This window comes from Oncorhynchus keta, chromosome 9 (genome assembly GCF_023373465.1).
Source record: "Oncorhynchus keta strain PuntledgeMale-10-30-2019 chromosome 9, Oket_V2, whole genome shotgun sequence".
In the NCBI taxonomy this organism is placed as follows: Eukaryota; Metazoa; Chordata; class Actinopteri; order Salmoniformes; family Salmonidae; genus Oncorhynchus; species Oncorhynchus keta.
The window spans coordinates 19,552,429-19,577,592 of record NC_068429.1 but is presented as its reverse complement, the minus strand read 5'-3'; the positions used below and the strand labels follow the sequence as shown (position 1 = coordinate 19,577,592).

The 25,164-nt window shown below is 45.4% G+C and overlaps 1 protein-coding gene across 3 annotated transcripts in view; it reads left to right on the top strand.

Annotated features, from left to right (window-relative positions):
* Positions 1 to 25,164, top strand: part of LOC118373185 (electrogenic sodium bicarbonate cotransporter 1-like) — a 96,457-nt gene that overhangs the window by 58,134 nt on the left and 13,159 nt on the right. For all 3 annotated transcript variants that reach the window (XM_035759268.2, XM_035759267.2, XM_035759265.1), the window contains exons 12-22: positions 1,951 to 2,125; positions 3,304 to 3,437; positions 6,809 to 7,083; positions 7,755 to 7,810; positions 8,182 to 8,367; positions 15,713 to 15,826; positions 19,203 to 19,364; positions 19,705 to 19,883; positions 21,318 to 21,390; positions 23,103 to 23,171; positions 23,451 to 23,624. In XM_035759268.2, the coding sequence (XP_035615161.1) occupies positions 1,951 to 2,125; positions 3,304 to 3,437; positions 6,809 to 7,083; positions 7,755 to 7,810; positions 8,182 to 8,367; positions 15,713 to 15,826; positions 19,203 to 19,364; positions 19,705 to 19,883; positions 21,318 to 21,390; positions 23,103 to 23,171; positions 23,451 to 23,624 (1,597 nt within the window). The remainder of the gene's footprint in view (positions 1 to 1,950; positions 2,126 to 3,303; positions 3,438 to 6,808; positions 7,084 to 7,754; positions 7,811 to 8,181; positions 8,368 to 15,712; positions 15,827 to 19,202; positions 19,365 to 19,704; positions 19,884 to 21,317; positions 21,391 to 23,102; positions 23,172 to 23,450; positions 23,625 to 25,164) is intronic.

Genomic DNA, 25,164 nt, shown 5'->3' with positions numbered 1-25,164 from the left:
GTCAGGTAGTCCTGGGACATGGTCCTAGGGCCCAGGCCAGTATGAAACTGGAGCAGCAGCATGGCCAGGTGGACTGGGGACAGCAAGGAGTCATCATGTCAGGTAGTCCTGGGGCATGGTCCTAGGGCTCAGGTCCTCCTCCCTGAGAGAGAGAAAGAAAGAGAGAAGGAGGCAGAATTAGAGAACGCTTATCACTATAGATTCTACACACAGGACACTCGAATAGGACAGGAGAAGTATTCATATCTCCCTGAGATATAACAAACATATCTCCCTGACCCTAGCCCCCCTCCCTGACACAAACTACTGCAGCATAAATACTGGAGGCTGAGACAGGAGGGGTCAGGACACTGTGGCCCCATCCGAGGACTACCCTCCCTGGACAGGGCCAAACAGGAAGGATATAACCCCACCCACTTTGCCAGCACAGCCCCCACACCACTAGAGGGATATCTTCAACCACCAACTTACCATCCTGAGACAAGGCAGTATAGCCCACAAAGATCTCCATCCACGGTACAACCACAAACATATCAATACATATCTCCCTGTCGTTTTGGACTCCCCTTGTTGTGCGCGGCGGTCCTCCGTTGGAAAATGTTGTCATCAGAGAAAGAGAAAGGTTTCGTGTTGGATGACCGTTCAAAGTGTATTTTCTCAGTCTGAGTACTTCCCAGGTTAGCTACTGTCACCGATTCCTTCCAAACAACTCATTGTTGAATTTGCAATTTCCAACTTGTTGTGTGATGTTTATGGCCGATGAGCACCGATACGTTTTATCTATAATTTCTCTTCTTTATTTCTGTTCATATGACAAGGATTTAAAAGGATTTACCTGTAGATTGTTGACTTGATTCATGATAATGACTGCTAGCTAAGATTTTGAAAGTAAGTCCAGTCGAATCAAAGCTACTATAGATTTTATCTGTGGCCAATGATCTTGAGCTTTCTTGAAAGGGCACTTCTAATCTAAGTCTATGGCAGGACCCAAAGGGCTCACATTCTTGATGTCTACCCTTACTAAAGGCGGGTGATGTAGTGTCCCCATGAGTGACAGATCACTGAGCCAATCACTGTGCAATGCTGAGCCAATCACAGTGCAATGCTCCTATTTTCTGCTGGCCTGCTCCACCACCACAGAAAGCAAACTGATATGTGACACGTATTAATGCCAAAATAACACGCAAAACAGGCAAACCCCCCCCCAAAAAAATACATATCTATTTTTTATTTATTTCTTGTCGCTAAAATGTGGGGCTCAAAACTTGATGGGTCCCCACTGAGTAAATGGAATGACATCTAACACATGGAAACCATGTGTTTGATACCATTCTACTCATTTCACTCCAGCCATTACCACAAGCCCAACCTCCACAATTAAGGTGCCACCAACCTCCTGTGATACCAACATGTAGTACAGTGACAAAATGTTACTCAGCAGGGCCTCAACTCTCACTGATATTGGAATACAGTGTTAAAATGATTTGCTATAACACTGTAACACTACGCATGTTACAAAAGAATTCCAGTGAAAAGCATGAGCTGGCTCACACCCAAAATAGTTATTAGAGGTGCTGACTAACAACGAGTAAACTGTAGGCTATCGCACGCTATATACAGGTGCCCAGCAAGTTATTGGGTAAACCACCAACGGTTCGGCATCACTGTGCCTTCTTCAGGGTGAAAGAATTTCAGAAAATAACACCTCAGGTGTGTGGCCAAAGCAAGCCACTGTTTACTGTTGCCTTTTAGTTATGCTTTGTGCAGACACTGATTTGTGATGAAACAGCATCTTTAGTAGTCTCGTAAATCAGACAAATAGCTACGCTCACCAAAACAGCATGGGGATCGTAGGGATCCGTCTGCTTTACAAGGCTACATCTTAAGATCATTTTACCATAAATAAAGACTTTGTGGCATAAATGTAACTGTCACATTTTCATTGTTAAGGTTTTGTGGTGGCCTCATCCTGGACATCAAGCGAAAGCTGCCGTTCTTCGCCAGTGATTTCTACGACGCCATACACATCCAGTCGCTTTCCGCCATCCTGTTTATCTACCTGGGCACCGTGACCAACGCCATCACCTTCGGAGGGTTGCTAGGAGATGCTACGGAAAACATGCAGGTGAGTTTCTTTCTGTTCTCTCTTCTTGAAGACAGAAGTATTTGAAAGGAGCAAAACAGTATAAGTGAATGTAAGTAAGGGCAAAGACCTGACTGTGTCCCGATTCTCCACCCTTATAACATAGTGTGCACTTGGATACTTTCTGACATGTATTCAAATTAGCTTCTGAAGTTTGGTTGGTTGTTAATTGTAAAATATGGCCATTTTTTAAAATTTCCTAAAAAGTTTATGTTTGGGAGATAAGAGGTTTTTGTCAGACAGCGAAGATATTGTTTTATTGCTATGTGATCTGACCAGGTGACATGATTACAGAGAACTCCTGAACCTAAAAACAAGCACAGCCTCCCCCGGATGTGTTGGTCAAGGAAGGCAAGCGCAGGGAGGGCTGGCCTCAGGGGATTTGGCTGCTCTGGAAATAACCACCGATCCAGATTACTCAGATAGCCTTGTCACTGCCCCGTCTCACTCTCCCCCGTCTTCCCAATTGCATGAGAGAAGGGGAAGGGAATCCCTCGACTGACCTCTGACCTTTCCCAGAAGCCTTAACTGTTCAAGCCACAGGAGCACAGTGTTCCAGGTAGCGCAGCTCTGATGCTGCATCCCAGCTGTCCACTGTCTCCCACCCAGGCCTGGATATGCTGTGTAAATGACACCTAGTAAAAACACATGATGTCACAATGTGAACTTGAACAGGGCTGTCTGTCCTGATGGGGCAGTATAACAGCTCTCTGTGTGTCTGGAGCTGTGTGAGGGGGGAAATAGAGATCTCACTGAATCAGCAGATTGATATCATGATGTAGTTAGCTTCAATTGCACACTTGACAATTCCCAGTTCCCATACATACACAGAAACTAAATGGATTTCTTTAGATGATAAAAATGTTACCATGTGCTTCGTTTTATTTGTGAGGGTAGGGTACCAGAACAGTAGTTTGGAACCAGACCTTGCCGCCAGTCCTCCACCAAACGCTCTCTGTCCAGTCCCATTTGGTTTAAACATATACAACAGTGGGTTGGAATGTGACCATCACTGTTTACTGTGTCCTTGACCTTTAACCCCACCAGGACACTCACTAACACTTTCAATGGATTTGGGACAAACATATCCATCTGCGTGTCTCTATCTGTATGCTGTTTCTTTGACTCACCAGCCTATCTGTGTCCTTCTCCTCTTTCAGGGTGTGTTGGAGAGTTTCCTGGGCACGGCACTGACGGGGGCCATATTCTGTCTGCTGGGTGGCCAGCCTCTCACCATTCTCAGCAGCACAGGTCCTGTACTGGTGTTTGAAAGGCTCCTCTTCAACTTCAGCAAGTGAGCTCTCTTACACCTGCATTTTGAGCACCACAGATATTGATACTTCATCTCTCTCTCTCTCCAGCTCTCTCACTCGCTCACTCAATTAAATTCAAATGGCTTTATTGGCATGGGAAACACATGTTTAGATTTCCAAAGCAAGTGAATTGGATAATTAACAAAAGTGAAATAAACAATAAAAAATGAACAGTAAATATTTCACTCTCAAAAGTTTCAAAGGAGTAGAAACATTTCAAATGTGATATTATGGCTATGTATAGTGTTATAACGAAGTAAAAAAAAGGGAAAATAAATAAACATAAATATGGGTTGTCTCTCTCCATCTGTCTGTCTCTCTCCGTCTGTCTGTCTCTCTCTGCCTGTTTGTCTGTCTCTCTCCGTCTGTCTGTCTCTCTCCGTCTGTCTCTCTCTCCGTCTGTCTCTCTCTCCGTCTGTCTGTCTCTCTCCATCTGTCTCTCTCTGTCTGTGTCTCTCTCTGTCTGTCCGCCCATCTGTCTGTCTCTCTCCGTCCGTCTGTCTCTCTCCGTCTGTCTGTCTCTCTCTGTCTGTCTCTCTCTCTCTCTCCGTCTGTCTGTCTCCTACCGTCTGTCTGTCTCTCTCCGTCTGTCTGTCTCTCTCCGTCTGTCTGTCTGTCTCTCTCAGTCTGTCTGTCTGTCTGTCTGTCTGTCTGTCTCTGTCTTTCTGTCTGTCTGTCTCTCTCCGTCTCTTTGTCTGTCTCTCTCTGTCTGTCTGTCTGTCTCTCTCTGTCTGTCTGTCTCTGTCTGTCTCTGTCTGTCTGTCCGCCCCTCTCTCTCTCTTGCTCTGTCACTCTGCCTCTCCATCTCTGTCCGCCTCTCCGTCTGTCTGGCCGCCTCTCCGTCTGTCTGTTCACCTCTCCGTCTCTCTCTCTCTCCGACCATTCTTGATACACACCGGAAACAGTTCAGTGTGAAAACCTCGGCTGAGTTGCAGTTCTTGACACAAACCTGTGCGCCAGGCACCTACTGTACTATATATACCGTGTTCAAAGGCATTTAAATTTTTTTGTCTTGCCCATTCACCCTCTGAATAGCACACATGCACAATCCATGTCTCAATTGCCTCAAGGCTTAAAAATCCTTCTTTAGCCTGTCTCCTCCCCTTCATCTACACTGATTGAAGTGGATTTAACATGTGACATCAATAAGGGATCATAGCTTTCGCCTGGATTCATCTGGTCAGTCTGTCACGGAAAGAGGAGATGTCCTTAATGTTTTGGAATCTCAGTGTATGTGTCTGTGAGAGAATTCAATAGAAGTAAAACAAATTAGCAGCTATAATGGTCCTAGAGATGTTTTGTTTGTTTTCAGAGTTGGACTGTTGTTGTGAGATTACCAGTGGTACAGTATGTGGAACTGGCTCAAGGGTACCATGGTGCCCACCACATATCCTAACCCCAACCACAAGTGTATAGTGTTCTTTTTGGGCAGCGTAGAACCTTGATTTTCTATTGACAACCTCCGGCTTCCTGCTTCCTTTAATAAAAAATCTAGTTAAACAAAAATATAAAAGCAACATGCAACAATTTCAACGATTTTACTGAGATACAGTTCATATAAGGATATCAGTCAATTGAAATGAATTCATTAAGACCTAATTTATGGATTTCACATGACTGGGCAGGGGCGCAGTCACTTGGGAGCCAGGCCCACCCACTGGGAAGCCAGGCCCAGCCAATCAGAATTACTGTAGTTACTGTAGTCCCCCACAAAAGGGTTTATTACAGACAGAAATATTCCTTAGTTTCATCAGCTCTCCGGGTGGCTGGTCTCAGACGATCCCACAGGGGAAGAAGCCGGATGAGGAGGTCTCGGGCTGTCGTGGTTACACGGGCTCTGTGGTTGTGAGGCTGGTTGGACCTACTGCCAACTTCTCTAAAACGATGTTGGAGGCGGCTTATGGTCGAGAAATGAACATTACATTATTGGGCAACAGCTCTGATGGAAGTTCCTGCAGTCAGCATGCCAATTGCACACTCCCTCAAAACTAGAGACATCTGTGGCATTGTGTTGTGTGACAAAACTGCACATTTAAGAGTGGCCTTTTATTGTCCCCAGCACAAGGTGTACCTGTGTAATGATCATATGATAATGCTTTTTAATCAGTTTCTTGATATGATATTCTTTATATGACACACCTGTCAGGTGGATGGATTATCTTGGCAAAGGATAAATGCGCACGAACAGGGATGTAAACTTGTGCACAATTTGAGAGAAATATACTTTTTGTGCGTATTGACAATTTCTGTGGTCAGTTATTTCAGCTCATGAAACATGGGACCAACACTTTACATGTTGCGTTTATATTTTTGTTCAGTATAATAATACTCCTGATAGACATAAACAATATGAATTTCTTCTGCAGTCAGACGTTAGCCACTGTCAAGTATTTGTATCTTGAACAAAAAATGTAATTTGTAAGTCGCTCTGGATAAGAGCGTCTGCTAAATGACTTAAATGTAAATGTATTCACAGTAACAAACAAACTGCCCTCAGTTCCTTTGCCAGGCTGATTGTCCCTCAATTTCCCATGCATCCTGCTCGCTACTTCCTACTTCCTACTTCCTCACCTGAATGGGATCACCGGTCCAGACCTGCTCCCACACGGACCAGAGCAGAATTCTCTTCTCCTCTTTCTTCTCTCTCTTCTTTCTCTTCCTCCTTACCTTCTCTTGCCATCCCAGAGAGTAGACCCTCTTCTAGCATTACATTACAGACAACACTGGCTTAGCTATGTTCCATTATCAATCATTTACATTCATTGAATGTCACACCGTGAATGGAAACTATCAACGATGAGCCGAGGGGGCCATGTTTCCTCGGGTCGGGTCTGACCCTATGCCGCCATACACTCTATTACTTTGTGAGCTGGATTTACAGCCTCCATCAGTCTTTCTTTTGGTACTCTGATACACGCATACATGCTGTGAAAACATTGATTTATGGATAGAAACTTCCAAGTGCCTTAGAAGCGACTTCCGGTTTCAATAAAGGTTAATCCATTAATATAAAACTATGGTTCTACCATCTCTCCGACCTCTCCCTCTACAGAGACCATGTCTTTAACTGCCTGGAGTTCAGGCTGTGGATCGGCCTGCTCTTAGACTAACTAACCATGGTCGTACCTTCACTCTCTCTCTTTCCCCTCCAGAGACCATGACTTTAACTACCTGGAGTTCAGTCTGTGGATCGGCCTGCTCTTAGACTAACTAACTATGGTCGTACCTTCACTCTCTCTCTTTCCCCTCCAGAGACCATGACTTTAACTACCTGGAGTTCAGGCTGTGGATCGGCCTGCTCTTAGACTAACTAACCATGGTCGTACCTTCACTCTCTCTCTTTCCCCTCCAGAGACCATGACTTTGACTACCTGGAGTTCAGGCTGTGGATCGGCCTTTGGTCAGCCTTCTTCTGCCTGGTGCTGGTTGCCACAGATGCCAGCTCCCTGGTCAAGTACTTCACACGCTTCACAGAGGAGGGCTTTTCTTCCCTCATCTCCTTCATCTTCATCTACGATGCCTTCAAGAAGATGCTGAAGCTGGCCCACTACAACCCCATCAACGCTGACTATGACCCCAACTATGTCACAATGTACGACTGCCGCTGCATGCCCCCACCGGACGACGGTACGCTTATCAGCACTGTGCTCGCAGCTCATTGGCAGTTTTGTAGTTTAAACCGAATAAGGAAGTGCTAATGATTAAGGTGTGCCTGTCCAGGTGACAACAGGGGTGTAGCTACCGAAGAGGGTTTAGCCAATATAAATGTAATCTCTTTCTGGATCTGTGGTTTTGCCTGTGTTTCTTGGGCTCTCAAATCGCTCTAACTTTGAGTCGGTGAGCTCACTTCCTATTGCTTTCGGAACAGTCCAGAAAGCAAACATTACACAATTTTTCACAATATTTAAACTGGAGATAATCACATGGTCCAAGTTTGTGTTCACTTAAGAGATATCATTAGTCCACTCTGTTCATAACAGATTATAGTTTTGGGAACAGAAAACTGTATCGAGATCAAATGTTTCATCGATGAGAAAATGTGCAGAATGTCGGCCAAAATCCATGTCGTTCCATCTTCTCCCACTGCCAGCCAGTAGGCTTCCTCTCACTACCATATTTGGTAGTGAGTGGAAACTCTAAGCGGATGCTTCACATTTATATGTCCAGTGAAATATCTGTCTCTTTGTTCTATCTGTGGTAACACTGCATATGCTTGAGGAAAATGCACATTATAGTTTTGACAAGTGCCTGGTAAAGTGGTTTTGTGGAGACCTCACTGTTTGTTTGTTTCCATCCAGGCAATATGACGGGTCTCTATATCGACGCCTCTGCCTGGATAAACAATGCTGATCTGGTAAGCAGAAGTCACTGGAGTATTTCTTCTCTGACAGCCATATATTCTTCAGTCACAAGAAGGTCTGAAGGAAATCTATATTTCTGAGTGTGTCTCAGACAGGAATGTGTCTGAGCTGGTGTGGGTTAATTAGGTTATGACAGTGTTATCCATCAACCATACAGACGCATTGTTGATAGAGAACACTATCATTACCTGATTTTAAATTACATCAATATTTCAATCAATAGTAAAGGTGCTTATTTCACTAATGTTGTGAAATAACATTTTGGGCTGGTTTTAGCAGCTTCTGTATGTACTGATTCATTTGAACCTGAAGTTATGACAAATGAGGTAATGGTTTTGTCTGTGTGTGCCTGTCTCTCCCGTAGTCGGTAAATGCCACATGGGCGTCTCTCGACAAGAAGGAGTGTGTGGTGTACGGAGGCGAGCTGATTGGTCCAGCCTGTGGCTTCGTCCCTGACGTCACTCTGATGTCATTCATCCTTTTCCTGGGGACCTACACCTGCTCCATGTCTCTCAAGAAGTTTAAGTTCAGCCGCTTCTTCCCCACCACTGTGAGTGACCGACAGCCCCGACCGCCAATCACGTTTCAGGATCCAAGTTTGGTTGATTTTTCAAAAGGGCAAAAGAAATTAAAACGTCAACATTGTGTAGACAATACAATCAGGTTATAGTGCATACAGATGGTATTGATGTACAGAAGTCATATGCCTACTGCATGACGTTCCTACCATATCTTTACATGTTTATTTGGCGAATTTCCATGAGCCATGTTTGGGTTCAGTGGAGTGAAACTTACTTCAGAGGAACCCCCCCCGACAGCCCTGACCCTTTGATCCGGTTAGTATCTACTGAGCTGCTGGTATTCCAGGTTTTATTACATTGCGATTTCTCATGATGTACAGCACATCGCTCTATACCCCCCTGCTCCCTCCTCCTTGCTGTGACATTCTCAGGTTATTTGATAGGCTCTGATGTCAAAGAGAGTCTTAGCAGGAAAGTCAGATGTCACTCTCTGACACTGTTTAAGGTGCTATGTATCAAACAAACTCACACCTACACTTGCACTTCAGTGTCCTAAAACACACAAACCTAGTGGACGAACTGCTTAAGATGCTGTGTTTAACCCCACACTTCACACCAACACTAAACAACTACACTTCCACCTCATGAATCCTAAAATACATGAAGAGTCTGATACATGAGAAGTAGTACTCATCTCTGTCTTGCCTATTGAAGATCTACCCACCTCCTCTTGTTCTCATTCACGCAAATACATGAGTTACCTTGCCTTTTAGATAATAACTTAAGATCCTATGGACAGGTGGGACCTAATCCTAGATAAGCACTCTGACTGTGAGACGCCTTTTGAATACAGGCCCAGAGCAAGGCTCACTTCACCCTGCTCGTTGCTCCTCTCTCTGCCAACTGCCTTATCTGTTCTGCATCTCACGGCATGGCTGGCTGTTACTGTACAGCCCGGCAGGACCGTAGATGTTAAAATATCATTCATTCATTTCCCCATGGCAGGGACAGGGAGGGAGGGCTGAACTTTCCCAGGAGGCCATGCACTGTAGCTTTCCTCCATCACCCAGGCCAGGCCAGGGAGGGCCCTGTTGAACATCGTAAAGGCTTTGAACTGTTGGTTATTGCACAACATGAGTCCAGTATCTGGTTTAGGGGGTTTCTGTGGGTTCAGTCAGTGTTTGAAGATGCCTGCTACTTCTTTACAATATGGCTATATTTATGGAGTTATGAGCTAAATGATACTGTATAGTGCAATAAGTTAACACTTATTTACATATAGAACACACACATATACAGTCGCGGCCAAATGTTTTGAGAATGACACAAATATTAATTGTCACAAAGTCTGCTGCCTCAGTTTGTATGATGGCAATTTGCATATGCTCCAGAATGTTATGAAGAGTGATCAGATACATTTACATTTACATTTACATTTAAGTAATTTAGCAGACGCTCTTATCCAGAGCGACTTACAAATTGGTGCATTCACCTTATGACATCCAGTGGAACAGCCACTTTACAATAGTGCATCTAAATCTTTTAAGGGGGGTGAGAAGGATTACTTTATCCTATCCTAGGTATTCCTTAAAGAGGTGGGGTTTCAGGTGTCTCCGGAAGGTGGTGATTGATTCCGCTGTCCTGGCGTCGTGAGGGAGTTTGTTCCACCATTGGGGAGCCAGAGCAGCGAACAGTTTTGACTGGGCTGAGCGGGAACTGTACTTCCTCAGTGGTAGGGAGGCGAGCAGGCCAGAGGTGGATGAACGCAGTGCCCTTGTTTGGGTGTAGGGCCTGATCAGAGCCTGGAGGTACTGAGGTGCCGTTCCCCTCACAGCTCCGTAGGCAAGCACCATGGTCTTGTAGCGGATGCGAGCTTCAACTGGAAGCCAGTGGAGAGAGCGGAGGAGCGGGGTGACGTGAGAGAACTTGGGAAGGTTGAACACCAGACGGGCTGCGGCGTTCTGGATGAGTTGTAGGGGTTTAATGGCACAGGCAGGGAGCCCAGCCAACAGCGAGTTGCAGTAATCCAGACGGGAGATGACAATTGCCTGGATTAGGACCTGCGCCGCTTCCTGTGTGAGGCAGGGTCGTACTCTGCGGATGTTGTAGAGCATGAACCTACAGGAACGGGCCACCGCCTTGATGTTAGTTGAGAACGACAGGGTGTTGTCCAGGATCACGCCAAGGTTCTTAGCGCTCTGGGAGGAGGACACAATGGAGTTGTCAACCGTGATGGCGAGATCATGGAACGGGCAGTCCTTCCCGGGAGGAAGAGCAGCTCCGTCTTGCCGAGGTTCAGCTTGAGGTGGTGATCCGTCATCCACACTGATATGTCTGCCAGACATGCAGAGATGCGATTCGCCACCTGGTCATCAGAAGGGGGAAAGGAGAACATTAATTGTGTGTCGTCTGCATAGCAATGATAGGAGAGACCATGTGAGGTTATGACAGAGCCAAGTGACTTGGTGTATAGCGAGAATAGGTGAGGGCCTAGAACAGAGCCCTGGGGGACACCAGTGGTGAGAGCGCGTGGTGAGGAGACAGATTCTCGCCACGCCACCTGGTAGGAGCGACCTGTCAGGTAGGACGCAATCCAAGCGTGGGCCGCGCCGGAGATGCCCAACTCGGAGAGGGTGGAGAGGAGGATCTGATGGTTCACAGTATCGAAGGCAGCCGATAGGTCTAGAAGGATGAGAGCAGAGGAGAGAGATTTAGCTTTAGCAGTGCGGAGCGCCTCCGTGATACAGAGAAGAGCAATCTCAGTTGAATGACTAGTCTTGAAACCTGACTGATTTGGATCAAGAAGGTCATTCTGAGAGAGATAGCGGGAGAGCTGGCCAAGAACGGCACGTTCAAGCGTTTTGGAGAGAAAAGAAAGAAGGGATACTGGTCTGTAGTTGTTGACATCGGAGGGATCGAGTGTAGGTTTTTTCAGTGATCAGATGAATTGCAATTAATTGCAAAGTCTCCCTTTGCCATGCAAATGAACTGAATCCCCCAAAAACATTTCCACTGCCCTGCCACAAAAGGACCAGCTGACATCATGTCAGCGATTCTCTCGTTAACACAGGTGTGAGTGTTGACGAGAACAAGGCTGGAGATCACTCTGTCATGCTGATTGAGTTTGAATAACAGACTGGAAGCTTCAAAAGGAGGGTGGTGCTTGGAATCATTGTTCTTCCTCTGTCAACCATGGTTACCTGCATTGCTTTGCACAAAAAGGGCTTCACAGGCAAGGATATTGCTGCCAGTAAGATTGCACCTAAATCAACCATTTATCGGATCATCAAGAACTTCAAGGAGAGTGGTTCAATTGTTGTGAAGAAGGCTTCAGGGCGCCCAAGAGCAAGCACCAGGACCGTCTCCTAAAGTTGATTCAGCTGCGGGATCGGGGCACCACCAGTACAGAGCAGGAATGGCAGCAGGCAAGTGTGAGTGCATCTGCACGCACAGTGAGGCGAAGACTTTTGGAGGATGGCCTGGTGTCAAGAAGGGCAGCTAAGAAGCCACTTCTCTCCAGGAAAAACATCAGGGACAGACTGATATTTTGCAAAGGGTACAGAGATTGGACTGCTGTACAGAGATTGGACTGGGTAAAGTCATTTTCTCTGATGAATCCCCTTTCCGATTGTTTGGGACATCCAGAAAAAAGCTTGTCTGGAAAAGACAAGGTGAGCGCTACCATCAGTCCTGTGTCATGCCAACAGTAAAGCATCCTGAGACCATTCATGTGTGGGGTTGCTTCTCAGCTAAGGGAGTGGGCTCACTCACAGTTTTGCCTAAGAACACAGCCATGAATAAAGAATGGTACGAACACATCCTCCGAGAGCACAGTTTCTGCAAATATTGACTCTTTGCATCAACTTCATGTAAGTGTCAATAAAAGCCTTTGACACTTATGAAATGCTTGTAATTATACTTCAGTATTCCATAGTAACATCTGACAAAAATATCTAAAGATACTGAGGCAGCAGACTTTGTGAAAAATTTATATTTGTCTCATTCTCAAAACGTTTGGCCACGACAAATACATTTAAACTCAGTTTTTCACAATTCTTTTATTTATTTCATCAAATTCCCAGTGGGTCAGAAGTTTACATACAATAAATTAGTATTTGGTGTCATTGCCTTTAAATTGTATATCATATCGGGTAGCCTTCCACAAGCTTCCCACAATAAGTTGGGGGAATTTTTGTCTCATTCCTCCTGACAGCTGGTGTAACTGAGTCAGGTTTGTTGGCCTCCTTGCTTGCACACACTTTTTCAGTTCTGCCCACAAATGTTCTATAGGATGGAGGTCAGGAATTTGTGATGGACACTCCAATACCTTGACTTTATTGTCCTTAAGCTATTTTGCCACAACTTTGGATGTATGCTTGGTGTCATTGTGCCAAGCTGTTTAAAGGCACAGTCAACTTAGTGTATGTTAACTTCTGATCCACTGGAATTGTGATACAGTGAATTATAAGTGAAATAATCTGTCTGTAAACAATTGTTGGTAAAATTACTTGTGTCATGCACAAAGAAGATGTCCTAACCGACTTGCCAAAACTATGGTTTGTTAATAAGAAATTTGTGGTTGAAAAAGGAGTTTTAATGACTCCATCCTATGTGTATGTAAACTTCCGACTTCAACTATATATATGTATGTATGTATGTATGTATGTATGTATGTATGTATGTATGTATGTATGTATGTATGTATGTATGTATGTATGTATGTATGTATGTATGTATGTATGTATGTATGTATGTATGTATGTATGTATTCACACCCCTTGACTTTCCCCACATTTTGTTTTATTACAGCCTAAATTTCAAATGGATTACATTTAGATTCTTTGTCACTGGCCTACACACAATACCCCACAATGTCAAAGTGGAATTATTATTATTTTTTTAAACAAATTAATTACAAATGAAAAGCTGAAATGTCTTGAGTCAATAAGTATTCAACCCCTTTATTATGGCAAGCCTAAAAGTTCAGGAGTAAAAAATTGCATAACAAGTCACATAATAAGTTGCATGGATAGTGTGCAATAATAGTATTTCACATGATTGTGAATGACTACCTCATCTCTGTAGCCCACTCATACAATTTTCTGTTTGGTCCCTCAGTCGAGCAGTGAATTTCAAACACAGATTCAACCGTAAAGACCAGGGAGGTTTTGAGAAGAAGATAAAACAGACAGAAAAAACAGTCATTGAATATCCCTTTGTGCATGGTGAAGTTATTAACTACAGTCACTACAAAGATATAGGCACCCTTCCTAACATGCATCATGTTTGCTACAAGGCACTAAAGTAATACTGCAAAAAAGTAATTAACTTTACAAAACGTTATGTTTGGGGCAAATCCAATACAACACATTACTGAGTACCACTCCATATTTTCAAGCATGATGGTGGCTGCACCATGTTATGAGGATACTTGTAATTGTTAAGGATTGGGATAAAAAATAAATGGAATGGAGCTAAACAGAGGCAAAATCCTAGAGGACAACTTTGTTCTGTCTGCTTTCCACCAGACCCTGGCAGATGAATTCACCTTTCAGCAGGACAGTAACCTAAAACACAAGGCCAAATCTGCACTGGAGTTGCTTACCAAGAAGACAGTGAATGTTCCTGAGTGGCTGAGTTACAGTTTTGACTTAAATCTGCTTGAAAATCTATGGCAAGACTTGCAAATATTGTACAACCCAGGTGTGCAAAGCTCTTAGAGACTTAACCAGAAAGACTCACAGCTGTAATCGCTGCCAAAGGTGATTCTAACATGTATTGACTATTGATACTTAAATGGAAGAAGTTTGGAACCACCAAGATTCTTCCTAGAGTTGGCCAAACTGAGCAATCGGGGGAGAAGGGCCTTTATTCAGGGAGGTGACCAAGAACAGACCTCCAGAGTTCCTCTGTGGAGATGGGAAAACCTTCCAGAAGGACAACCATCTCTGCAGCACTCCACCAATCAGGCCTTTATAGTAGAGTGGCCAGACGGAAACCAGTAAAAGGCACATGACAGCCCGCTTGGAGTTTGCCAAAAGGCACCTAAAGTACTCTCAGACCATGAGAAACAAGATTATCTGGTCTGATGAAACCAAGATTGAACTCTTTAGCCTGAATGACAAGTGTCACGTCTGGAGGAAACATCCCTACGGTGAAGCATGGTGGTGGCAGCATCATGCTGTGGGGTTGTTTTTCAGAGGCAGGGACTGGGGGACTAGTGAGGATCAAGAGAAAGATGAACAGAGCGAAGTACAGAGAGATCCTTGATGAAAACCTGCTCAGGACCTCAGACTGGGGCGAGGGTTCACCTTCCAACATGACAACAACCCTACGCACACAGCCAATACGACCGAGGAGTGACTTCGGGACAAGTCTCTGAATGTCCTTGAGTGGCCCTGCCAGAGTCCATACTTGAACCTGATCGAACATCTCTGGAGAGACCTGAGAATAGCTGTGGAGCGACGCTCCCCATCCAACCTGACAGAGCTTGAGATGATCTGCAGAGAAGAATGGGAGAAACTCCGCAAATATAGGTGTGCCAATCTTGTAGCGTCATACCCAACAGGACTTGAGGCTGTAATCACTGACAAAGGTGCTTCAACAAAGTACTGAGTAAATTGTCTGAATACTTATGTAAATGTAATATTTAAATGTTAAAAAAAGTAAAATCTGTTTTTCCTTTGTCATTATGGGGTATTGTCTGTAGTTTGATGAGGGGGGTCGGATTTAATCAATTTTAGGATAAAGCTGTAATGTCATAAAATGTGTAAAAAGTGAAGGGGTAGGAAAACCTTCCGAATGCACTATCGGTCAAAAGATATAGAACACCTACTAATTCAAGGGTTTTTCTTTATTTTGACTATTTTCAACATTGTAGAATAATAGTGAAGACATCAAAACTATGAAATAACACATGGAATCATGTAGTAACCCACAAATTGTTTAACAAATAAAAATATATTTTATATTTGAGATTCTTCAAATAGCCACCCATTGCCTTGATGACAACTTTGCACACTCTTATTCTACAATGTAGAAAATAGTAAAAATAAAGAAAAACCCTTGAATGAGTAGGTGTTCTAAAACTTTTGACAGGTAGTGTATATGTATGTGAAACGTGAGAAAAGGTGATTATTATGGCTAGAACACCCTGATTAGCTCAATGAGTAAAGGAACTACACAGGCCATAATGGGTTAGCTAAAAAACATTCTGCTCCACCTTAGAATTTTTTTTGTGTGACGTACATTCAGTCTTTCCCTGGACGTAACATTGAAAAAGGGAAGTCCTTCCTGTATTGCCTCAGCCAAAAGCCTTGCCTAACTGTCAACTGTCAAAATCAACATGATGTTCCTCCCCCTATTGTACCGTAGGTGAGGAAGCTGATCAGTGATTTTGCCATCATCCTGACTATTGTTATCTTCTGTGGAGTGGATGCCTTTGTCGGAGTGGACACACCCAAGCTCATCGTGCCAACTGAATTCAAGGTGAGAACCTGGGTGGATTACAGTAGCATTGAGACAGGCCTTGTTCTACAACTTTGACCTTGTATAATGTCCACAATCCTCTATTTTTATTTTGTTCTATAGTGCACAGTTTCACACATGCATTCACGTTAGTGATAAGGCTTTAAATTCAAATACAGGCAAAGGAGTATGTAGTATACTCTGGTCCAGGTTGTGATTGATAGATTGAGGTGCTATTGTTTTCTAGAATTACACAAGAGGGACTGGTGTATCAATCTGATCTCTGCCTGAACAATGCTGCCTTGTCTTAAGCAGACATAATATGTAATGTAATCATTGTTCTAAAGTCTTATATAATCCAGGGTACCACTGCCGAGATCCTGAAACTCAGACACAGAACCAATCACTTACTTTATTACCTTATCTTAGTTTACCTTACTTCACTGGGGCCTAGGCTGTCTCGAGTGATGGAGGGCCTAGGCTGTCTCGAGTGATGGAGGGCCTAGGCTGTCTCGAGTGGTGGAGGGCCTATGCTGTCTCGAGTGGTGGAGGGCCTATGCTGTCTTGAGTGGTGGAGGGCCTATGCTGTCTCGAGTGGTGGAGGGCCTATGCTGTCTCGAGTGGTGGAGGGCCTATGCTGTCTCGAGTGGTGGAGGGCCTATGCTGTCTCGAGTGGTGGAGGGCCTATGCTGTCTCGAGTGGTGGAGGGATGGGGTCTCGATGCTGTCTCGAGTGGTGGAGGGCCTGGAGGGCCTATGCTGTCTCGAGTGGTGGAGGGCCTATGCTTTCTCGAGTGGTGGAGGGCCTATGCTGTCTCGAGTGATGGAGGGCCTATGGTGTCTCGAGTGGTGGAGGGCCTATGGTGTCTCGAGTGGTGGAGGGCCTTGGCTGTCTCGAGTGGTGGAGGGCCTATGCTGTCTCGAGCGGTGGAGGGCCTAGGAGGTCTCGAGTGGTGGAGAGCCTATGCTATCTCGGGTGGTGGAGGGCCGAGGCTGTCTCGAGTGGTGGAGGGCCTAGGGTGTTTCGAGTGGTGGAGGGCCTATGGGGTCTCGAGTGGTGGAGGGCCTAGGCTGTCTCGAGTGGTGGAGGGCCTATGCTGTCTCAGGTGGTGGATGGCCTAGGGTGTCTCGGGTGGTGGATGGCCTAGGGTGTCTCGAGTGGTGGAGGGCCTAGGGTGTCTCGAGTGGTGGAGGGCCAAGGCTGTCTCGAGTGGTGGAGGGCCTAGGGTGTCTTGAGTGGTGGAGGGCCTAGGCTGTCTCGAGTGGTGGAGGGCCTAGGCTGTCTCGAGTGGTGGAGGGCCTATGTTGTCTCGAGTGGTGGAGGGACTATGCTGTCTCGGGTGGTGGAGGGCCTAAGCTGTCTCAAGTGGTGGAGGGCTTATGCTGTCTCGAGCGGTGGAGGGGGGCCTAGGGTGTCTCAAGTGGTGGAGAGTTTATGTTGTCTCGGGTGGTGGAGGGCCGAGGCTGTCTCGAGTGGTGGAGGGCCTATGGGGTCTCGAGTGGTGGAGGGCCTAGGGTGTCTCGAGTGGTGGAGGGCCAAGGCTGTCTCGAGTGGTGGAGGGCCAAGGCTGTCTCGAGTGGTGGAGGGCCTATGCTGTCTCGAGTGGTGGAGGGCCTATGCTGTCTCGAGTGGTGGAGGGCCTATGCTGTCTCGGGTGGTGGATGGCCTATGCTGTCTCGGGTGGTGGATGGCCTAGGCTGTCTCGAGTGGTGGAGGGCCTATGGGTGTCTCGAGTGGTGGAGGGCCTATGGGTGTCTCGAGTGGTGGAGGGCCTATGGGTGTCTCGAGTGGTGGAGGGCCTATGGGGTCTCGAGTGGTGGAGGGCCTAGGCTGTCTCGAGTGGTGGAGGGCCTAGGCTGTCTCGAGTGGTGGAGGGCCTATGGGTGTCTCGAGTGGTGGAGGGCCTATGGGGTCTCGAGTGGTGGAGGGCCTAGGGTGTCTCGAGTGATGGAGGGCCTAGGCTGTCTCAAGTGGTGGAGGGCCTAGGCTGTCTCGAGTGGTGGAGGGCCTATGCTGTCTCGGGTGGTGGAGGGCCTAGGCTGTCTCGAGTGGTGGAGGGCCTAGGCTGTCTCGAGTGGTGGAGGGCCTAGGGTGTCTCGAGTGGTGGAGGGCCTAGGGTGTCTCGAGTGGTGGAGGGCCTAGGGTGTCTCGAGTGGTGGAGGGCCTAGGGTGTCTCGAGTGGTGGAGGGCCTAGGGTGTCTCGAGTGGTGGAGGGCCTATGCTGTCTCGAGTGGTGGAGGGCCTAGGGTGTCTCGAGTGGTGGAGGGCCTAGGGTGTCTCGAGTGGTGGAGGGCCTAGGCTGTCTCGAGTGGTGGAGGGCCTAGGCTGTCTCGAGTGGTGGAGGGCCTAGGCTGTCTCGAGTGGTGGAGGGCCTATGCTGTCTCGAGTGGTGGAGGGCCTATGCTGTCTCGAGTGGTGGAGGGCCTATGCTGTCTCGAGTGGTGGAGGGCCTATGCTGTCTCGAGTGGTGGAGGGCCTATGCTGTCTCGAGTGGTGGAGGGCCTAGGCTGTCTCGAGTGGTGGAGGGCCTAGGCTGTCTCGAGTGGTGGAGGGCCTAGGCTGTCTCGAGTGGTGGAGGGCCTAGGCTGTCTCGAGTGGTGGAGGGCCTAGGCTGTCTCGAGTGGTGGAGGGCCTAGGCTGTCTCGAGTGGTGGAGGGCCTATGCTGTCTCGAGTGGTGGAGGGCCTAGGCTGTCTCCTATGCTGTCTCGAGTGGTGGAGTGGTGGAGGGCCTAGGCTGTCTCGAGTGGTGGAAGGCCTATGCTGTCTCGGGTGGTGGAGGGCCTAGGGTGTCTCGAGTGGTGGAAGGCCTATGCTGTCTCGGGTGGTGGAGGGCCTATGCTGTCTTGAGTAGTGGAGAGCCTAGGCTGTCTTGAGTGGTGGAGAGCCTAGGCTGTCTTGAGTGGTGGAGGGCCTATGCTGTCTCGGGTGGTGGAGGGCCTATGCTGTCTCAAGTGATGGAGGGCCTAGGGTGTCTCAAGTGGTGGAGGGAGTGTGGGTGAGGAGGGGTGAAGTATCGGTTCTGAAGTTAACCACCCCGTTCTGCTCCAATCCCCCCCAACTGGAAGCCTCTTCCCCAGAATAAAAAATATATATCACATTCTTTACCTCTACTTTACGCACACATTTTTGTGGTCACCCTCCCTTCACATTTCTTACTGTCATTTGTGAGAACAGAGTAAGTAGTAACTTTTTAGGTTATTGTCTGGGCAACCGTAATATAAAATATATTCCATGAGTTAGTGTAATGTTATAACAACAAAATTACATTTCTAACAACATCCTGCAACCATGACTGTTTACTTGGCAAGGATGATGTGTGTCTGTTGTCTTGTGTGTTTATCCACCCTAACCTACTATATATCTGACTGGCTGTGTCTCTCTGCTCCTGGTCCCCAGCCCACCAGCCCCAACCGTGGCTGGTTCGTGCCCCCATTTGGAGGGAACCCGTGGTGGGTTTATCTGGCAGCAGCCCTCCCTGCTCTCCTGGTCACCATCCTGGTGTTCATGGACCAGCAGATCACCGCCGTCATCGTGAACAGGAAGGAGCACAAACTTAAGGTAGAGGGGATGGAGGGGAAAGGGAGGGGTGGATGTAGAGGAAGGGAGGATGGGAGGGATGGAAGGGGAACATTGAGGGATGAAGGGCCACTGGGTCAGAGGGGTAAGGAGATTAAATAAGATAATGTCTTAAGATAAGAGAATGAGGCACAGCAGAAGAGGGAAGAAATGGCTTTAGGGGGTAGGTGAAGAGGGGTAGAGACTGAATTGGGAGCTCTGGGGGGGGTTTCACCGCTTTGTATTGGATGTTACATCAATAGTAATTTGTTAAAGGAACTAGACTCTGTTTGCTTGTGGTTAGTGGTTACTGACACACCTTCTCCTCTCCTGGTCCTCACAGAAAGGGGCAGGCTACCATTTGGACCTGTTCTGGGTAGCAATACTACTGATCGTTTGTTCCTTCATGGGCCTGCCCTGGTACGTGGCTGCTACTGTCATCTCCATCGCCCACATCGACTCTCTGAAGATGGAGACTCAGTGCTCTGCCCCTGGGGAGCAACCCAAGTTCCTGGGTGTCAGGTGGGTGAGCGGGGAGGGAGGTGGGGAGGGAGGTGAGCAGGGCGGGTGGGAGGGAGGGAGTTAGAGAGTTGAGAGGTAAGCGAGGAGAGAGGGTCAGTGGAGCGGAGAGAGTTATCAGAGCAGAATGATTCCTGGCTCTTTCACATGCAGCCTACAAAGGCCTTAGTTTCACTTTGTTGCCATTCCCACCTAAGGTCTGTTTTTTGTTTTGTTTTAAATTGATTCATGACATTTTACAATCCCATAGACAGGGCTCTAAAGTGCCACCAATTTGATCGCAAAAGTAGTTTTATTTTGGGAGCACTGTGCATCTAGAAAAAATATCTCCCAGATAATGTTGTAATAATACGGTTTCACTATACCGTTGTTTCCGAGTGCCCTAGAGTAAAAACACGAAGCCGATAGTGGCCGGGAGATCTGAACTATCATCTAGGATTGATGTGCATTTCCGGCTCATACATAAAGCATTCTCCATTCAGGCTGCAAAGGCATCATTTTCCTCGTTAACTAGCTTTAATGGTGAGCTGCCATGAAACACTGGGGAAAATATGTACTGTCTTAATTAATAAAACAACATTTTCTACCACCATTTTCGTATTTTCTGACAACTTAGGATATTGCACACAGCATTCAGCCAAGGGTGTGCAACGTCCTAAGTTGTCCGAAAATACTAAAATGTTTAAAATATCCGACCCATATGGCGCAGCATTTTTACCTTCTTCCTATAAGCGGATCACCGAGACCGCATTTTATATTCAAAATTCATAAACCATGTCATGGGCCATTCTAAAACTATTTGTGTGTCATGAACCATTTGTTTACACTTAAGTCATGTAACATCATTGTAATACCCGCTAACAACCTGGTGACCACCAGTAGACCTATATCCACACATTTAGGGGCACAGAAAGGAAAAGGGATAGCTTCTTCAGGAGACCAATGATCATAGCAATTGAATGAATGAGATCTCTTGCATGTAGTCATCACAAACCTGACGTTTTTAAAGAGATAGTGTGCAATTTTACACAAGGCTTTTAGACAATGTAGAAACCTAGTATACCACAAATGACTTTGTAATTTCAGTGACAGGTGTATATACACTGTATAAACATTTGAGCTTTTATAATTAACAAATGTCTTTAAAGTGTTAGATATTCATTTCTAGGGCACAACATGTGCTTCAAAAGTAGTTAGAATTCATATAGGTCTAATATAAGATTTATCTCAATCAACAACAAAAACATTTAATTGTATTTTCTGGTGCTGCTAAATTTCATGTAGCACCAGTGCTAACAAATGGTCATTTCGAGCATGAACATGTTGAAGTTATTTGATTGTCATATCAGAACAGTGGTCAATAGTTTGGACAGAAAAATGAGAAAACTGACTGTGGTGTCAGTGTGATGTGGTGAAATATGTTTTTTCTTACCTCAGAGAGCAGAGAGTGACCGGTGTCTTTGTCTTTGTTCTGACTGGACTGTCTGTCTTCATGGCTCCTATCCTCAAGGTAACTTCAAACACCTGTTCCCTTTAAATCTGCCTATTCATTTCCCTTAAATCTATAATAATATATGCCATTTAGCAGACACTTTTATCCAAGGTGATTTACAGTAGTACTTGCTTACATTATCATATGTGTGGTCCCAGCGGGAATCTAACCCACAAATCGACATGGTCATTCCCTTTAAATCTTACTGGATCACTGTCCTCCCCTTTTAGTGGAAAATCCCATCACTCATTCAAATTGTGAAATATTGTAGTCATCCAATTAGTGAGTGGCCTAATTGAGGTGATGTGAATCGGGGCTTAGGCTCAGTTTGCAGCTCAGTGAGCAGGTTAGTCAGGTTTCTTGTTCTCTTGTTAACCTGACCATGATAAATATAAAAGCTGTCATTGTCCTTACAGTGAGTGGGAATGGTACTCCCCCTTGTGGACACTTTAGGGTAGTATAAATGATGAGGCCGTCTGTGCTCTTTAAAGGTCCTTTTTATCAAATAGTGTTAGTTCCAGGTGCGTAGGTATCAAAACTAGGAATACTTCGATGGAAACCCACCCAGTGAAAATAAAGATCCAAAACTGATGCTTAAATACAAAAATCAAAATTATTTTATTTGGTCGTCATGATGCCAAAAAGGTAAAAAACAAAATATAAATGTTTTGGCAGAAATCACACCATCAGTGTAATAGGTAGACACCCACACCTGGCTTCTGTTTAAATAATAATTACATATGTCACATGCTCAAGAAAGAAAATCAGGAAACCTATAAATCAGTACCTAGTACAACTTAGGCTCCCGAGTGGCGCAGCGGTCTGAAGCACTGCATTTCAGTGTTAGAGGCGTCACTACAAACACCCTGGTTCAATTCCAGGCTGTATCACAACCAGCTGTGCTTGGGAGTCCCATAGGGTGGCAGATTTGGCCGGACGACGCACCTGGTTAAATAAAGGTTACATTTAAATAAAAATGTAAAAGAAAAAAAAAAGTACAATAGAATGCATGATCTATACATTATATATATAATATATATTAGCAGACAGCGAGACATCATGTGAACATTTCATCAGAATAAAGAACACATGAGAGTAATGGGTCAACAAGACCAGAATAGAGAGCTAGAGACGACGCTACTACCTGGGGGATATCTCTATCTGTAATGAAGATGAGATCTTAAGCTTCTACTGTAGTAGACTCTCGTAACAGCACATTCTATCAGATCTGTTCAGAGGTCAGCCACATGACAGGTCGACTCTAGTAACAGCACATTCTAGTAATGCCAGATAAGGTGCTTTGGCCATGTCGACAGACTGCTATTTTAGGCTGGTTCTGACTGTAAATGCATTTATCATCTTCTACGTAGAATAAATTTGTGCTTTGTTATACAACATGTTATTTAGTAGAAGCTAACGACATACACCAAAAATGTTAACGAGGTGCAGACTAACCGACTATAAACTTGCAAAACATTAGAAGGTAGCACACCCTATCTATGTGTATATACTGTATATCCCAGTGATTAATTGGAGAGTTAACTTTTGATGACATGTTGCATCGTTATTTGTCTCTCACTGATGTTATTGAAAACAGGGTTAACCCTAACTTCATATCAGCCCTAAAAAATAGTAAAAGGGAGGAATGCTGTTTTTTGGTTATTATTTCTGTGGAAATACAGCCTCTATTACCTTTCTCTTGTTCACCCATTCCTGTTCTGTCTTCCCAGTTCATCCCCATGCCCGTGCTCTATGGCGTGTTCCTTTACATGGGAGTGGCATCTCTCAACGGTGTCCAGGTGAGTGACTCTGACCCAAAATGCAGTCTGAAATTCTAGGCGTTAGTGATATTAGTCCACTGCTAACCAACATGGTACACCAGCCGCATCCACTCCCATGTATCTGGGCCTTACCTCTGTACAACTGTAAGTCAAAGAACACTCAGATAGAGCCAAAATGGAGTCTGTAACTCTATGCCTGTTAGTTATTAGCCCATCAATAATATTGTCTGCGATGCCAGTCGCTCCCCACCCCATGTATCCTGGCCTTACTTCTGTACGACTGTGTCTGTCCATCAGTTCTTGGACCGGCTGCAGCTGCTCCTGATGCCAGCCAAGCACCAGCCTGACCTGATATACTTGCGCCACGTTCCCCAGCGTCGTATCCACCTGTTCACCTTCATACAGGCCCTCTGCCTAGCCCTTCTCTGGGTCCTCAAGTCCACTGTCGCTGCAATCATCTTCCCTGTCATGGTAAGATTAAGCATGCAACACACGTGCACACACACACACACACACACACATACCAAAGTTTATTTGTCACATGCGCCGAATACAACGGGTGTAAAGTAGACTTAACCAGGATATGCTTATGAGCCCTTCCCAACGATGCAGAGTTAAAACAGTACCACCAGGAATAAAATACACAAAAAATGAGCTATATACAGGAAGTACCAGTACCAGATAAATGTGCAGGGGTAATAGCTATATACAGGAAGTACCAGTACCAGATAAATGTGCAGGGCTAATAGCTATATACAGGAAGTACCAGTACCAGATAAATGTGCAGGGCTAATAGCTATATACAGGAAGTACCAGTACCAGATAAATGTGCAGGGGTAATAGCTATATACAGGAAGTACCAGTACCAGATAAATGTGCAGGGGTAATAGCTATATACAGGAAGCACCAGTACCAGATAAATGTGCAGGGGTAATAGCTATATACAGGAAGCACCAGTACCAGATAAATGTGCAGGGCTAATAGCTATATACAGGAAGTACCAGTACCAGATAAATGTGCAGGGCTAATAGCTATATACAGGAAGTACCAGTACCAGATAAATGTGCAGGGGTAATAGCTATATACAGGAAGTACCAGTACCAGATAAATGTGCAGGGCTAATAGCTATATACAGGAAGTACCAGTACCAGATAAATGTGCAGGGCTAATAGCTATATACAGGAAGTACCAGTACCAGATAAATGTGCAGGGGTAATAGCTATATACAGGAAGTACCAGTACCAGATAAATGTGCAGGGCTAATAGCTATATACAGGAAGTACCAGTACTAGATTGTTGTGCAAGGGTGCAAGGTATTTGAGGTATAATGTACATGAAGGCATGGTTAAGTGACTAGGCATCATAATAGATAATAATAAGAGTAAAATAAAGAACAGAGTAGCAGCAGCAAATGAAGGTAAAAGTGTGTGTGTTTGTGTTGTCAGTATGTTTGTGTGTGTGTGCGTATGTAGTGAATGTGTGAGGGTGTCAGTGTAGTGTGTGTGTGCATATAGTGTGTATATAAATGTATAGTTTTGTAAATGTGCATAGAGTCCGTGCAGACAGTCCAGGTAACCATTAATTAACTTATGACCAGTGCTTGACTTGGGCTTGAGCTGATCGGGAACGTAGTACCGGCACATTTTTGAGGAATTGCGTACCCGGCTCCTCTATAAAAACAAAATAGCCAATCTCTGGCCCAGATTCACACACGAGGCAAAAAAGGTTGATCAAAGCAGAATGAAGGCGGGATCTTCATTGAATAGTAATGGAGAATGGACATTCATTTACTGATTCTGCTTTGTTTCAGTTTATTTACTGCTAGTCTGTGAATCTGTGTGTGACAGTAGGCTGTTTGAGATTTCGCCAGTCTGAATGGCATGATGCACTGTGCCAAGTCGTCAAATTAGGGTTTGTAAGGTCATGGAAATTAGTTTCATAATTGTTGGTAATGTAATTCATGAAAGGACACTTTTGAATAAGATCAATCAATAATAAAACTACATATCAG